We start from the raw sequence: 14,325 nt of genomic DNA, 5'->3' as shown, positions 1-14,325 counted from the left end.
AGATAGATAGATAGATAGATAGATAGATAGATAGATAGATAGATAAATATATATCTATCTATCTATCTATCTATCTATCTATTTTTCCAGTGGCGTAGCCAGGATTTTTCAACAGGGGGGGGGCAAAACAGCGAACTGCGCAAAATAGTGGATGACTTTATATTTTAATGGTTCCTCCGCCTCCCTCTCCACACCTCTCAGCTCTGCAATCTTTGTTTTGGGCGCCTTGCGAGAAGGCGACACTTTTGTTCGTTGTTCTCTGCTGCCAAGATATGCGGATCTAGGTTTACAAGAAGGGGGTGAAAAACAGGCGGGGATTATGGGGGTCCTCTCCCAGAAAATTTTGTAAATGTAGATCGCAGGAGATAGTATTTGAGGTACTTTTGAGTACATGTACAGCCTTCATTCTGACTACGACAATTCTCTTTTTAGTAGAACAATTCTTTTTTTTACTTTCGGATCAACAGGGGGGGGGGGCATGGCTCCCTTTGCTCCCCCCTAAATACGCCACTATATCTATCTATTCATCTATCTATCTATCTATCTATTTATTTATCTACCGTATCTTTAGTAACAATAAAGAAAGTCAGTGCAAGCTGAATCCTGTTTAGACTGTTTTGACTTGAATCCTGTTTCCGCAGGGGCCCGTTTATTAAATGCTGCTGCAGGAGCCCGTTTTATTTTTTCCATTTTTTCGTTATTTTGTGTGTGCTTATATGACCTCGGAGATCAAATCCAATATGCCCATGACATTCCGAATCAAAAGTTACCCCTACTGAACGTCCTTGGACATTTCCAGAGTGCTCTATATTGATTGGCACTGAGAACAGACAAACAAACAGACACAAATATGTATTAGATTATCTTGTGATATTAAAGGTGAATGGTATAAAGACGACAGGGCTTGCCTACAATGAGGTGGTGCGCATTCTGCGATGGGCGCCGACAGTCGTCACACTTCGTCTCCGACGACACGCCGACACCGTGGGCAGTCTCACTTCTCTCGATATTCCCAAGGTACGCTCACTGCGTGAAATAATTTTAGTTTGTTGCATGAAGCAATTTTTCAAGAATGAAGTATCTTACGTTATTGCTTTCTCGTGACAAAACGAATCGATGCATGTAGCATAGTGTAATTACAGCACAGACTGTCTTTGTCTTAACAGGGTAGGCTCTCGTGTGAGGACTGCGAGGCGTCCCTTGACGACAGTGACATGGACAGTAACACGAGGTCTCGCAAGAAACGCATCATGACGGAGAAACTGCGCGCCTTCTCGCGACGACCTCTGAAAGTATCCACACGAAAATTACCTGCGAGGACAAAATCAGAGAAGCCAGGTGATGACGCTTCTCACCATTACCGTGTTGCTGTTGTTATCGTTTTTTACGTATTTATATTATATTATATTATTATATTATATTATATTATCGAATATAATTAAGTTTTAGTATGGAAGTAATGAAAAACTTCGCAACAAAGAATCGTGGATTAAATTAGGTATATAAACATCCCGTGTTCATAAAAATCGCAGTATCGTTATTAGAATATTCAAAGAATTTGTTTTATATTCAACGCGTTGTCATATTATTTGAAACTGCACGCTTTTATTTGTGTTAATTTCTTATCATTTGCTAAACCAGGGTGTGGTTCGACCGACGGCCTGCAACGATGGTCAAGAGATCTTGGCTTGTCGACACAGAGCAGAGAAACCGCGGATTCCGATAGTGAGCTACGCAGTGCAGTACTCAAGGTACGCCATGCTAGTGTTGTATAGCAAATTTGGTTTCGTAATTTTAGCACGCATGCAGTAAAGGCTACGGACACGCGAGGCAATTTTCGTCGCAGCGATCGACAACATTATTAGGATTATCATCCAGTGAGTTCGCTCCATCGACGAGCGAGTATCGCCACAGTAACTTGCGTGTCTATTGTTACCGCCGTACAAACTTACCGTCGATTAGGCCTACCGTCGGTGACGCATATTTCCATAAAAAGACCGCAAACCTACCTGACGGGTGTCGCCGGCCGACCAATAGGCGGCTCTCCTCTACTCTATATATGTCTCCGTGTCGTTCGTCAGTCGCTGGCAGCGGCAACAGGCCTACCGACGGGTGACAACGCGCCGACGCAACTCTCACACAAGTCATATGCGGTTAATGTCTTCGTGGCAGCTCCACTAGTCAACGTCATGCGCGTGTGTTATCCTAAATAATACAACGCACACGCATGCACGACCGTGCGCAAATAATTGGCATACACATTGCCGGAACATGGCAATATCCTTCGAAAACTCTACAAATCACTAACATACCCCGCACGCGCTAGTTCTGTGAACGCGCTGTGCACAGAGCAGGGAATTCCAGTGTTCACGCATTAAAAATTCGGGTGAAGTAACAATACAATGTGCAGTGAAATTTACGCGTTCCGGCGGTAGAACAGCCGCGTTGCTAGGCTGCTCGCTACACATGTTTACTTATGGTAAATATTATGTTTTGAAATCATGTGTGTACGTATATGTCATATAATATTGTGTATTATCATATAAAAAAAAACACAAAAAAAGGAATCGAAAAAAAACGCAACCAACCAATGCATTCATTACTTCTTGTCAAGCTGTACTAAATAAGTCATGTTGAACAGTGTAACTGTTACCAACAAATAAAAACTCGCAATCAACTAACCTTACTTATAGGAAACGGAATATTAGACAAACAGATTGTCAACTTATTTATGACAAGAAACTGACATTCTATGAGGTTGTGTGTTGCAGAAGCAGTTCGTCTTGATCTCATTAGCAAAACCAGTGGATGGTAGTTTCGGATTTGTCGTGTCTGGCAGCAAGAAAGGAGTCTTCGTCAAGCAGATAGCAGCCGACGGCCCGGCGGCCCAAGAAGGTCGTCTGAAGGTCGGAGATCAGCTGGTGCAGGTTAGTTTCAGATTTGTAAATTTCGCTTACAGTCATTGTCCTTCACTCTTCGATTGTAGTGAAAACCGCCTGTCATGAAAAAAGCGGGTTTGGGTTGACGTTTGTGGTCGCTAGCTCGAATGAGTGAACTCGGGTTACTACGATTACTCGGGTTCTATTCCTGATGCAGCGACCCTAATGCATATAATGCAGACAACCGCAGATGGCCCGTATCTACACCTAACATTTCTTAATTTTGACACGGGTCACGAATGTGAGCAAATGTGAGTGAACAAAAGACTTCTTGCCCGACAATACCCTGCTCGATCAGTGGAAACACGCGTTTATCTAAGGTTAGCTGAGCGGTTTTGAGGAGAAATGCTAGTATTTACTCCCCCCAACACACACACCACACACACACACACACACACACACACACACACACACACACACACACACACACACACACACACACACACACATCACTCGAAGTGCAGTATAAGAATCAGTATATAATACATATTAACAATTTATACTCGGCGATATCATAAAAGTTTTATTAATTCTCTTAATTTTCTACGTAGATAAACGAGCGGTCGGTGATAGGACAGGCGCCGAACAAAGTGATAATGACACTTCGGGCAGTGCACGGCGAAGTGGATTTCGTTTTCGCAAGGTGTGTACTAAACCGTTGCCTATCTACTTCCTCAATTTAAACTTATATACACACACACACACACACACACACACACACACACACACACACACACCACACACACACACACACACACACACACACACACACGTGCGTGCGTGCGCCTGCGTGCGTGCAGTGTGGTTGTGTCGTGCGTGTGCGTGTGTGTGCGTGTAATACTGCATAGTTTAATAGTTTAAATGAAAGCTGCACGTGCAAAGCTTCCCGCTAAGCGGTCTTCATTCATAATCTACAGGAAGCGTCGATTCAGCATCTCAGAGCTGCCGCGCCCTTCAGCGTCGCGGTCTGCGTCGCCAATACATCTCAACAGGAGATCAGCGTCACCGTCACCGATACGTCTCAACAGGAGATCAGCGTCAGCGTCACCGCTACATCTCAACAGGAGATCAGCGTCAGCGTCACCGACGGCAGCAGCGACAGCCACACCACGCTCCAGCCGCAGGTCGTCATCTGTAGTTAGAACAGACAGCTGGCCACGTGAGTCTCAAGCCGAGCTCACGGCACCGGCGTCTCGAGCTCGTCATACTTCCGCCGGCGGTGTGAGTAATTCGGCAAGCAATACTAGCATTAACATTCGGAGGCAGCCTAGCGCTACCACAGCAGCGAGTACCGACAGGGTGGCGCTGGATGCGCGCGAGCTATTGACGAAGGAGAGTTCATTAGCTGATCTGCACAACACGGCCGGTTACCTAGACTGTCAACCTAGTGGCAAACACGAGAATTCTGCCTACGGCGAAGACACAGCCGGTCGGTTAGAAAATCAGACAAGTGTCAAATGCAGAGAAACCGCGGACCTTCACAGTCGAGCCAATTACCCAGACCAGCAGTCTGCGGGTGGATACAAGCTAAACACGGTCAGTTATCTAGACCAGCAAACTCCTGGTAAATACAAGCTAAAGACAGTCAGTTACCGAGACCAGCAGCCTGCTGGTGGATACAAGCTAAACACGGTTGGTTACCTAGACCAGCATCCTTCTGGCGAATACAATTTAAACGCGCTCCATTACTTCGAGAATAAACCTAGAAGTAAATACTGCCAATTGTCGAACCCCGAAAACAACGCCGACTACCACATTGACCGTCAGCCTAGCGGTAAATACTGGCAACTGACTGACCCGCATAACACAGTCGGGCACCAAGACAGTCAAGCTAGTGGTAAACGCGCAAACATTCCCGCTCCACCTTCATCCCCGCGTGCCCACGGACAACGGCTGTCCTCGACGGTACTATATTGTCAGGCTTTCCCTTCTAACAACTGGCGTCGACAGCAGTTACTGAAACAAACACGACATTCAGATGGAAACCTGCTGGAAACGTACAGGGGTGAGCGAGAAGAGGAACCCCGAGGTCAGCGCAATCTTGAAGCAGACGATAGCAACGACTGTGAACGAGCGCCGACGACGTTACGATCGCAGAGCTACAGAGACGTGTCGACGCACGGACGACAGCCGGTAGAGGGCAAGGCAGTCTTAGACGAGCTGAAGGCAGCGCTGGAGAATAGGAGGGAAGAATCACCGGATGTTTGTAGCACGGCGATGCCCCTCCTTGACGTTAGGACTCCGTGCACACTATCGAAGGCAGACTCTTGGCCGCGGCACATGCAGACAGCGGGTGATTCAATAGATCGCCGCCAGATGTCGTCGGCTGTATCATCTCACCGCTATTTACCGACGCTGGGGGGCGTGCACCACGCGGCAGACGACGTCAATCTTGACGATGTCTTCAACGACTACGATGACGTCACCGACGGATGCCGCGATATGTATTTGATTTCGAATTACAGTGATAAATATAATCGGAATGTGAAAATCTAATCGATCCTGGCCAATTAAATTACCGACGGTTTCATTTACGGAATAAGCATGCAGGCCGCTGAGCTAGCCATGTTTTTGGATCAATTTATAATTAATTTATAATCGGTAGGTATTTAATTGTTTATCGGTGTTTGACTGGTCGCTCACCGATTTCTAACTGCATCAATATTAATATATGAATATTATTAAAATAAATCCTAGCGATATATATATATATATTTATGTTTCCGTACGTTTCCGAAATTGTAGTCAAATGTAACACCGCCGCCGCCGTCTATCGGGAGTAATCAGTTATAAGCGCTGGATATATGTATATATAATATATATATATATATATATATATATATATATATATATATATATATATATATGTATATAGCCTATAGATGTATATATATGCCTTATTCTAACAACGTTAGCCCGCTAATATTACGAGTTAATATAGCAGCTACATCTAGTTTAATTGAATAGTACAATATAATACTATAATATATATTGATAATATTATTGTCGGAAACTATCGATCTTAATTCCTTAACGTGTCTGCACCACCTGTATGTATGTATCTATCTATCTATATATATATATAGACCAGATATTGATATAGATATAGGCCTAGATATTGATGGCTATCTTCTGAAAAGAAGCAGCAATCATCATAATATACATAGATCTACACGAATAATGTTCTATATAATTATAATGTTAATAAATGATAATAATAATAATAATATGATAATAATAATAAATATAATTATAATTATAATGTTCTATATAATATAAAATGCCCGTATCACGTTCCAGCATACAGACAAACATTATCGTTTACTAAACTTCTACTAAGCTACTCAGTTAGCGATTAGTGAATGCGTATTAAAATGCAAAATTTCTCTGATTCGGAATAAAATTAGACTCATTGTTACTAATTTACCAGAATTTTACGTCTACTGAAGCGGGGGAGGGGTTACTACAGCTGATCGAGAGGGTCTATGTCACCCAGGGTACTGCCGGAACTAGCCACAAGTTCCCATCTCGCTTAACACTACGTGGCGTAACTAGCCGTGTAACTCCTCCGCCGTGTAACTAGTCGGAGAGCCTGGTCGGTTTATGCCGGAACGTACCCTGATACTATCTAATATGCTGGACCGTACCTCGCCTACTCCACTAACGAGTCTAGGGAGTCGCCTACGCCTAACCCTAACCATATCAGATAGTTACCAGGGTAGGCCTACGTTCCGGTACACCGGACCGTACCCAGGGTACGTTCCGGCAGTAACCTGGGGGACATAGACTCTACGAGCGTTACTACACTACCAGACTTTAAAAACGGTTACTGGAAATAGAGTAGTTTTTTTTACAAATATGCGCGGTTCTTGAAAATGACGCCATCTTCCGAATGGTGGGAATAAGAAACCCTATTCCCTGCCTATTAACACAATTCACATTTCACGTGAATTATTGGTGTGTGAGACAATCGCATTTTTGATTTTTTTGTCTTTACAATTTTAGATCTGTACGGTAGGAAGAAACAATACTTTTACAAAGTGACAGGATAGCTCAGTGGGTAACATTGATTTTCAGTGGGTAGTATTAATAATTATTTTAAGGCACGTGGCATGCTCTGCATCAAGTAGAACGTGCTATTTTCACAGCTATATATATAACAAATATATATATATTTCGTATACTGCATATGCTCTTTCCGTATGTTTTTATTTTGGAACGTATTTAACTATACTATCTGGGAATGATTGTTTACTATAATATATAATAAATAAAATGTAACAATTACACCATAACCAGATACTATGACAATACAAGTTACCTTACGAGTATGTCGTATGCGGACATGCCAATGATACTTGCAAGATGCTGTAAGATGCTATATGCCATTGAAGATTCCATGATAAGACATAAGTATGTGATTCTTGATACATATATATATATATATATATATCAAAAGTACATAATAGATATTTATTATGTAATTATCTACTATTATTATTATTCCTATTAGTATATATATAATATATATATATACCTATACTATAATATATATATATATATATATACATATAACAAATGGTTAGGAAGAAAACCGGCACCAATGAAAGCCAATACCAGTACATGCTTAATCATTGCGATTGAATTTATTAAATGACATATTAAGTAATGCTGCCAATTGTCACGTATTACCATTATCCATTTGCTTACCACTGGATACATACATATGCATTGTCCATTTCTATAATATAAGCAAGCGTAAGCATTTACCCCGATGATACAATTGTTACTGTGACAGAGTCATGAACATATCGCTTCAAGATCATAGCTAGCGGGTGGAGTGTGCAAAGGGGGGTGGCAGTTGCACCTCCCAGTCTCCCAGACCGATGGAGATAACAGGACGTTAGGATATTATATATTACGATAAGACGTTGGCTTTTATGTAGAATGGAAATGGCAAACTACCCACGGCCCACTGCACAGAATGCAAACCAAACGTGACTCTGTGCTCCCACCAAACAAGCGGTTAACTACGCAACTGAGCTTAAAAGCCAAATTGTTAATAGCACCACAAATGTGAACAGAAACAAGCTCAGCAATGATATATAAGCTAGAACGTGTTTATTGCTTACACCCCATAATAAAGCCTGGTGAAACAGGTGGCTATAGCATTTACACACATACGTACAATCTATAGTACTTGGTTATAGACATTATATCACACTAGACCATGACTTTTTCCTTTGCCATCATATAAATACACATATCTATATATTTACTGCCTGTTCCCCCTCGCCGTGGCGCATGCTATCAATCTATAGCTATCATACAACCAGTCCCAACATATAAATCTGAACTAAAATCAATAGAATAACCATAAATTGAAATAAAAGTCCCCACACGACTATCATGTGTAGGATATTATAACAACAGTAACAAACTAAAAATGATCCAACCTGTTTTTTGGTAAAAGTTAATAAAAATTAGAACAAACTTAACTACATAAAATATGGCTGCAACTAATGTAGCCAATTTTTATTTTTATTTCTATTATTCATTCACTTATCACCATTTTTTGTATCTTACACAATACCCAAACACCACTACTGGCTAGATGGGACTAGAATAGCTTTGTTTAAACAAACTTATTTGGAATGTATTATCATTTTACAGCAATGTGTAATTAATATTGATATATATATCCATACATATACTTGCAAGCCGTGTCAGAAAAACACCAATGTATATATAATTAGCTGCAGAATATATGGAATCATACCTATAAATAAGGGCTTATTGTCATAACATAATGAAATAGTTATCATGTCGTAAACAGTTCAGTAAATATAAACAAATCTCTAACTGAGCTCATCTGCATTTGTCAATTTGCCAATGAACAAATATGCACCAAACAAGCACCAACACAGCATTAACTTTGAAAATATTCTTAAGCAATTTCTTTGGTTTCACTTTCATTACTTTTCCAAGACTTCTGTACATGCTAACTGGTAGAGTTGTCCTCGAGTTCCACATTTCCAGTTTGCAATTTTAACTGTGCTACTCCTACATTACGGTAATGTGCTAGCCTGACCAGGCTCTATGCCGGTTACACGTAAAGAGTAGCTAGAAGGTAACTTGTTGCAAAAAAATGTGCTAGCAATTCCTCAAATGTTAAATAACATGCTCATAACATTGAATATGTCGTTAACTGCTGTAATTATAGTGTCTATGGCCTAGTTACCATTAGATTATACTGGTTACACTTTGAAGACTAGCTCTGGAATGTTATACTTGCAGGTTTTCATGTGGAATTAATATCATAAAGCAATTATACCAGCTGTTGGATAGCGAGTAAACAAACAAATACCCGATTGTAATAGCCAAGGAGGTAGATCTTATGATGGAGCGACTATATCTCATCTCGCTCCTCCATGACTAGTAGAACACTTGAAGTGAATCCAGCCTCCTTGAGAGTTTGCGTTGCTTTATCCGAGAGGTCCCTCCGTGGGAAGGGAGTACACAGTGTAAACGCCATCTGGTGATAGCCTTCCATCTGCATGTAGTCTAGTATGTCCTAGAAACAGGCAATATCACTGAGCACGTGATTTGAAGTTTAAACAATGCTTTTATCGCTTACCAGATCTAGGTTTCACATTCATTTAAGCATGCTGCAATTGGGTATGATTGGACTGGTACATATTTCCATAGTTTGACAATATATTAAACATTTTTAAGGCATATTGATGCTCAACTATGATGGTCAATGTTTAAAGTACCTATTTTCAATCTAGAAAACAATTATCAATGTCTTTAGATTATTAAATTATTGAACTTAAGTGAAAAGGAAGCACTAATTAAAGTTATCAAACAAACAAGTACTTGATATTAAAAATCTCAAAATGTGATGCTAAATTTGTTTAAATCTGTATTTCAGTATTCACACATGGCTAGCATGGTTAGATAAATGTTAAGTCATCAAAAATCATAATTTGAAGATCGCAGTCTGTGTGTACGTATGTATGTACTTAGTATACACGTTACTTACCTGGATTTTGTCAGATTGCAGGAAGTTCCGTTTAAATGTTTTCCCGTGTGCAGTCTTGATGTTTACTGGTACAATGTCAGGTGTGCCTGCTACTGGCTCCTCTATTGTCTGCAACATCATACACGGACCAATAGCAATAAAGCTTTTTACCTAAATGATTTGGTTGATTATGCTCAGTTTACTACACATGTTATTGTAAAAATGTTAAGAACATTATATCAGGATATATCTTGCAAATAAGTACATACATTCTTAGAACTACTTAAAATAGAATATGTGACTATATTGAAGTATCAATATATTTATAAATTTTAACTGATAAGAAAGTTTAGTGGACAATAAATCAGTATATATAATATCAGGTATTCATTAAGGAACAACATCTTTCGCATATGCTGGGGTGAGTTTTGGGGCTTGTTGGATGAAAACTCTGACCCGCTTATAGCCACAAATTGCTAATGACATCTGTCACTTCTGTTGCTCAGTATTTGGCACAGCCCTATGCTACCATCTGTGTAAACGCAGACACCAACGCATACCTTTGGAACTTTCACTTTTAGTTGCGGAAGACGTGTCTTTGGTTTGTCCGCAAAGTCGGTGCCTGGTGACTTTTCTGCAGGCGCCGACCCTGGAATCTTTGCCGGAGTTGGTGACACAGGTGACTTTTCTGCAGGTGCCGACCCTGGAATCTTTGCCGGAGTTGGTGACACAGGTGACTTTTCTGCAGGAGCCGACCCTGGAATCTTTGCCGGAGTTGGTGACACAGGTGACTTTTCTGCAGGCGCCGACCCTGGAATCTTTGCTGGAGTTGGTGACACAGGTGACTTTTCTGCAGGCGCTGACCCTGGAACCTTTATCTGGAAGCTAATCATTCATACTATATATTAGTTTTAACAAGGTATAATCTCTTTTTATTTAAGCCAAATTTTGCTGAATTAATTGACAGTTTATTATAAGGCTGCCGACGCATTATTAACTTAAGTCTATGTCCATTTTCTAGTCTGTACTAAAACATGCAACACACCGCATTATTTCTATGCACCATTACTTTAGACGCTTGTCTGGGAACCTATCATCAATACAATGCCACCAAGATCCACCAGAATTGGCCAAAAGTATGTGTCACATATTGTGCGCAAAGCAAACACTGCTGAGCTAATTTTTATAACTACCCAGTGTGCTCGTTAAAATACAACATGAAATAGCTCGTTTCATAGTTAGATGGAACAATATAAAATAATAACATACAACACTCTTCACTGAATGCAACTTTTTCCTTCTGTTGCTCTGGATTTGAGATTCTGGACAACATAGCAAAGCCTGTGAGTCCAGCAGGAGAAAGAGAAGGACCCCAAACCCTTCAATATAGGCATAAAAATGCTGAAATGCAGTATAAATAAGCAATTAGTAAACTAATTGTTGAAAAACATAAACCACGATGAAAATGAGGATTCGGAAGTACACTACGTTCATTTTTTCATTTTTATACCCCATTCATCTCTCTCTCTCTCTCTCTCTCTCTCTCTCTCTCTCTCTCTCTCTCTCTCTCTCTTCTGTCTCTCTCTCTCTCTCTCTCTCTCTCTCTCTTCTCTCTCTACTCTCTCTCTCTCTCTCTCTCTCTCTCTCTCTCTCTCTTCTCGCTCTCTCTCTCTCTCTCTCCTCTCTCTCTCTCTCTCTCTCTCTCTCTCTCTCTCTCTCTCTCTCTCTCTCTCTCTCTCCTCTCTCTCTCCTCTCTCTCTCTCTCTCTCTCTCTCTCTCTCTCTCTCGTCTCTCTCTTCCCTCATCTCTCTCTCTCTCTCTCTCTCTCTCTCTCTGCTCCTCTTATTAATATCCTAACACCCGCTCCTGTGTTTCACACAATTTTAAATTCCATACAGTAGATTATATCACCCCACAAGCTGTAACTAATTGATTAAATGAGCTCAGAATTCACATTCCTGCCAACTACTGACATCATAAACCTCTCGATTATCACATTTATAAATGTGAAATATGTATCCGCTACCACACGAGCACAAAACCACACAAGATATACATACATGTCGATATGTTCCTCTAGGCCACTACCATCCCTGAATATTGCTTACTGAACAGAATGTTTCCTTGCAAAAAGCACTATACCACCAATACACTAGAATATTTTCGCTTATAGTACAGCTACACTTACACGGCTGCCACGTTAAACAGCTTTTAGCAGGGTGATAACACAGACTGGGAGTGCTCTCTATCAACTACTAGCATAGCATGGGTTGTCATGTACGTGTGAATGTCCGTATTTGAGTGTTGGTATACATTACTGGTCACAGTAAGTGGCAACTAAATACACTGCCACTGTAACTATACAGCTAGTGCTTGCGGTCTTTAGCACGGGGAGCATGTCAAATAGCACTTGGCAAGTTTAGTATGCGCTTGCCATATGTTGCCCAACAACTTGACGTCAGAGAGCAGCAGGAAGCTCCAACAAACATGAAACTCTGAAATCCGGCTGACGCCAACACTTTAGAGAAATGTTTCAATAACAAAAATGAAAATAGATATTGAGAAAAACATGGTGCCTATTCTCAACTGTTTTCCATCAATATGTCAAACCATTTTCCATGTGCTCGCTCATTTGAATAATGATTATCATTACTTCCTGCCAAGAGTTCGGAAATGATGTATATATTTAATAAATGATACATTATAAAACGGTTCTTCTGTGTTATTTTGCCAAAGCCAACAGTTATGCAATAGGAACTGTAGATGGTGCTGTAAAATTATTCAATTACGTCTTGAAATTTAATTCAATCAAACTCCATTTAAACCACATTTTCTATTTTTCAATTCGAAACCCAAAGTTGAATTTCAAGCATGGTTTATACAGGGGCGATCCAGGATTTTTGAAAAGGGGGTGTCCGGAAGAAAGAAATAAAGGCACTTTTCCGTACTCATTTTTCTGGTGCTTTTAAAAAGCTGCCGGCCAAGCCATTTGGGGGTTGGGGACCTCCACCAAGATTTTTTTAAAGAATGGTGCATTCCTGAGAGCATCTGAGCAGTAATTTTGATGTCTAGAATGCAAAAATTTATCAGATCACGTCCCCCGGACGCCTGCGGACCCCTCTTTGGCCCACTTCTAGCTTTTTATAACGAATTTACATATATATAAGTAAATCTTTATCAGAAAATCTAGCGCTAAACAATATTTTTCTATGGAGACAATATAAGAGAAGTGTTGTGTGTGTGTGTGTGCGTGCGGGTGCGTGCGTGCGTGCGTGTGTGTGCTTTTTTCTTTTTTGTGTAAAAGGGGGGTCCGGACCCTTCGACCCCCTCTCTAATATTATACGCTTTATACTTAATTTGCACTGATCTTGGGATGGCACGAATGATAATTACTTATCATATAAGCTATGATTAACTGAGTAAATGTCATTTCACCCACACGCCATGAGACCTGTATACATGTAAAAGAAAGAATAACTAATTTACTTCTATGTAGTGAAACAATTAAGGCTTATATATATCTGGGCTGAAAAATAGCCATTTTTTCCCCCAAACTTTACAGATTAATTTGGTGACAGACAATGGTACTTGTGGTAATTCTTAGGCTAACTGCTATGATGATAGCAGCAACTTATTGCTAACTAAGGAATTGAATTCCTAATCGCGGCATGTATCATTTCACATGACATAAATGTAGGCATGGCTTCAGCTTTTCAGCCAACTGCATAAGTAACTCTTTTCACTTCTGAAACTAAGGCACTATACAGCTAACGCAGATGAGAAGCAGAAAGTTGTTTAAAAATATTACAAATATTACAGATATTACCACAAGGAGATAACTATATAAGTTATGGTAATATACCTGGATATTACAATAGAAGGAGTATAGTACACATAATTGTCTCTACTACTGTAGCTACTGGCATCTTTGTTGTATTTAAACAATACTACAACATACATGTACCACTAGTGTTGTAGATACATCAAAGATTCCATTTCAAGAAAACATGCGACCCATACAGCAACCACCTGCAATTCCAGACAATACTGTCAACACAGAAACACAAACACATACATTCACACAGTGGCTGTACTCAGACGGATATGACTTCACCCTATCCCGTCTCTCAAGTGTGAACTTATACCTACTGACAACACTGGCAAATCATTTTCGACTAAATTACCACTGAACACTGCATGCATGCATCGGACGTTGACTTTATGCAGTAAGAAATGTGAGTAATTGAGCTTTAATTGAATATGAAAGCCCCAAGATAATAATATAATATATATATATATAGTTATAACCTATATTATATTATAGGAGTTAATAATACACATTATTAATTGCCATATATTGTC

The 14,325-nt window shown here is 40.2% G+C and overlaps 3 protein-coding genes across 3 annotated transcripts in view; 1 reads left to right on the top strand and 2 right to left on the bottom strand.

Moving 5' to 3' along the window:
• The window catches only part of LOC106811193, an 8,993-nt gene extending 3,280 nt beyond the window's left edge, over nucleotides 1–5,713 (top strand). The window contains exons 2-7 of the mRNA XM_014814740.1: nucleotides 880–1,017; nucleotides 1,167–1,292; nucleotides 1,642–1,725; nucleotides 2,772–2,927; nucleotides 3,491–3,582; nucleotides 3,857–5,713. Of these exons, the coding sequence (XP_014670226.1) occupies nucleotides 880–1,017; nucleotides 1,167–1,292; nucleotides 1,642–1,725; nucleotides 2,772–2,927; nucleotides 3,491–3,582; nucleotides 3,857–5,435 (2,175 nt within the window). The 3' untranslated portion in view covers nucleotides 5,436–5,713. The remainder of the gene's footprint in view (nucleotides 1–879; nucleotides 1,018–1,166; nucleotides 1,293–1,641; nucleotides 1,726–2,771; nucleotides 2,928–3,490; nucleotides 3,583–3,856) is intronic.
• A 1,850-nt stretch (nucleotides 5,714–7,563) lies between these two features.
• LOC106811192 (anther-specific proline-rich protein APG-like) lies at nucleotides 7,564–10,856 on the bottom strand. Its single transcript, XM_014814739.1, has 3 exons — nucleotides 10,524–10,856; nucleotides 9,985–10,092; nucleotides 7,564–9,513 (listed from the first exon to the last, which is right to left on the bottom strand). The coding sequence occupies exons 1-3, from the start codon at nucleotides 10,854–10,856 to the stop codon at nucleotides 9,349–9,351; spliced, it is 606 nt and encodes a 201-aa protein (XP_014670225.1). The 3' UTR covers nucleotides 7,564–9,348.
• Nucleotides 10,857–12,706: 1,850 nt separating this feature from the next.
• Nucleotides 12,707–14,325, bottom strand: part of LOC106811191 — a 13,455-nt gene continuing 11,836 nt past the window's right edge. The window contains exon 6 of the mRNA XM_014814738.1: nucleotides 12,707–12,732. Within this exon, the coding sequence (XP_014670224.1) occupies nucleotides 12,707–12,732 (26 nt within the window). The remainder of the gene's footprint in view (nucleotides 12,733–14,325) is intronic.

The sequence above is a fragment of the Priapulus caudatus genome, unplaced genomic scaffold (genome assembly GCF_000485595.1).
Source record: "Priapulus caudatus unplaced genomic scaffold, Priapulus_caudatus-5.0.1 Scaffold513, whole genome shotgun sequence".
Classification (NCBI taxonomy): Eukaryota; Metazoa; Priapulida; class Priapulimorpha; order Priapulimorphida; family Priapulidae; genus Priapulus; species Priapulus caudatus.
Note: the sequence above shows the minus strand (reverse complement) of the source record. Positions and strands in the feature narration are given on the sequence as shown.

Coding starts and splice junctions, on each gene's coding strand:
- LOC106811192 (XM_014814739.1), bottom strand. CDS start 10,856: ATGATTAGCTTCCAGATAAAGGTTCCAGGGTCAGCGCCTGCAGAAAAG. Junction 10,093..10,523: donor TAAAAGTGAAAGTTCCAAAG/GTATGCGTTGGT, acceptor ATGATGTTGCAG/ACAATAGAGGAGCCAGTAGC. Junction 9,514..9,984: donor TGCAATCTGACAAAATCCAG/GTAAGTAACGTG, acceptor GCCTGTTTCTAG/GACATACTAGACTACATGCA.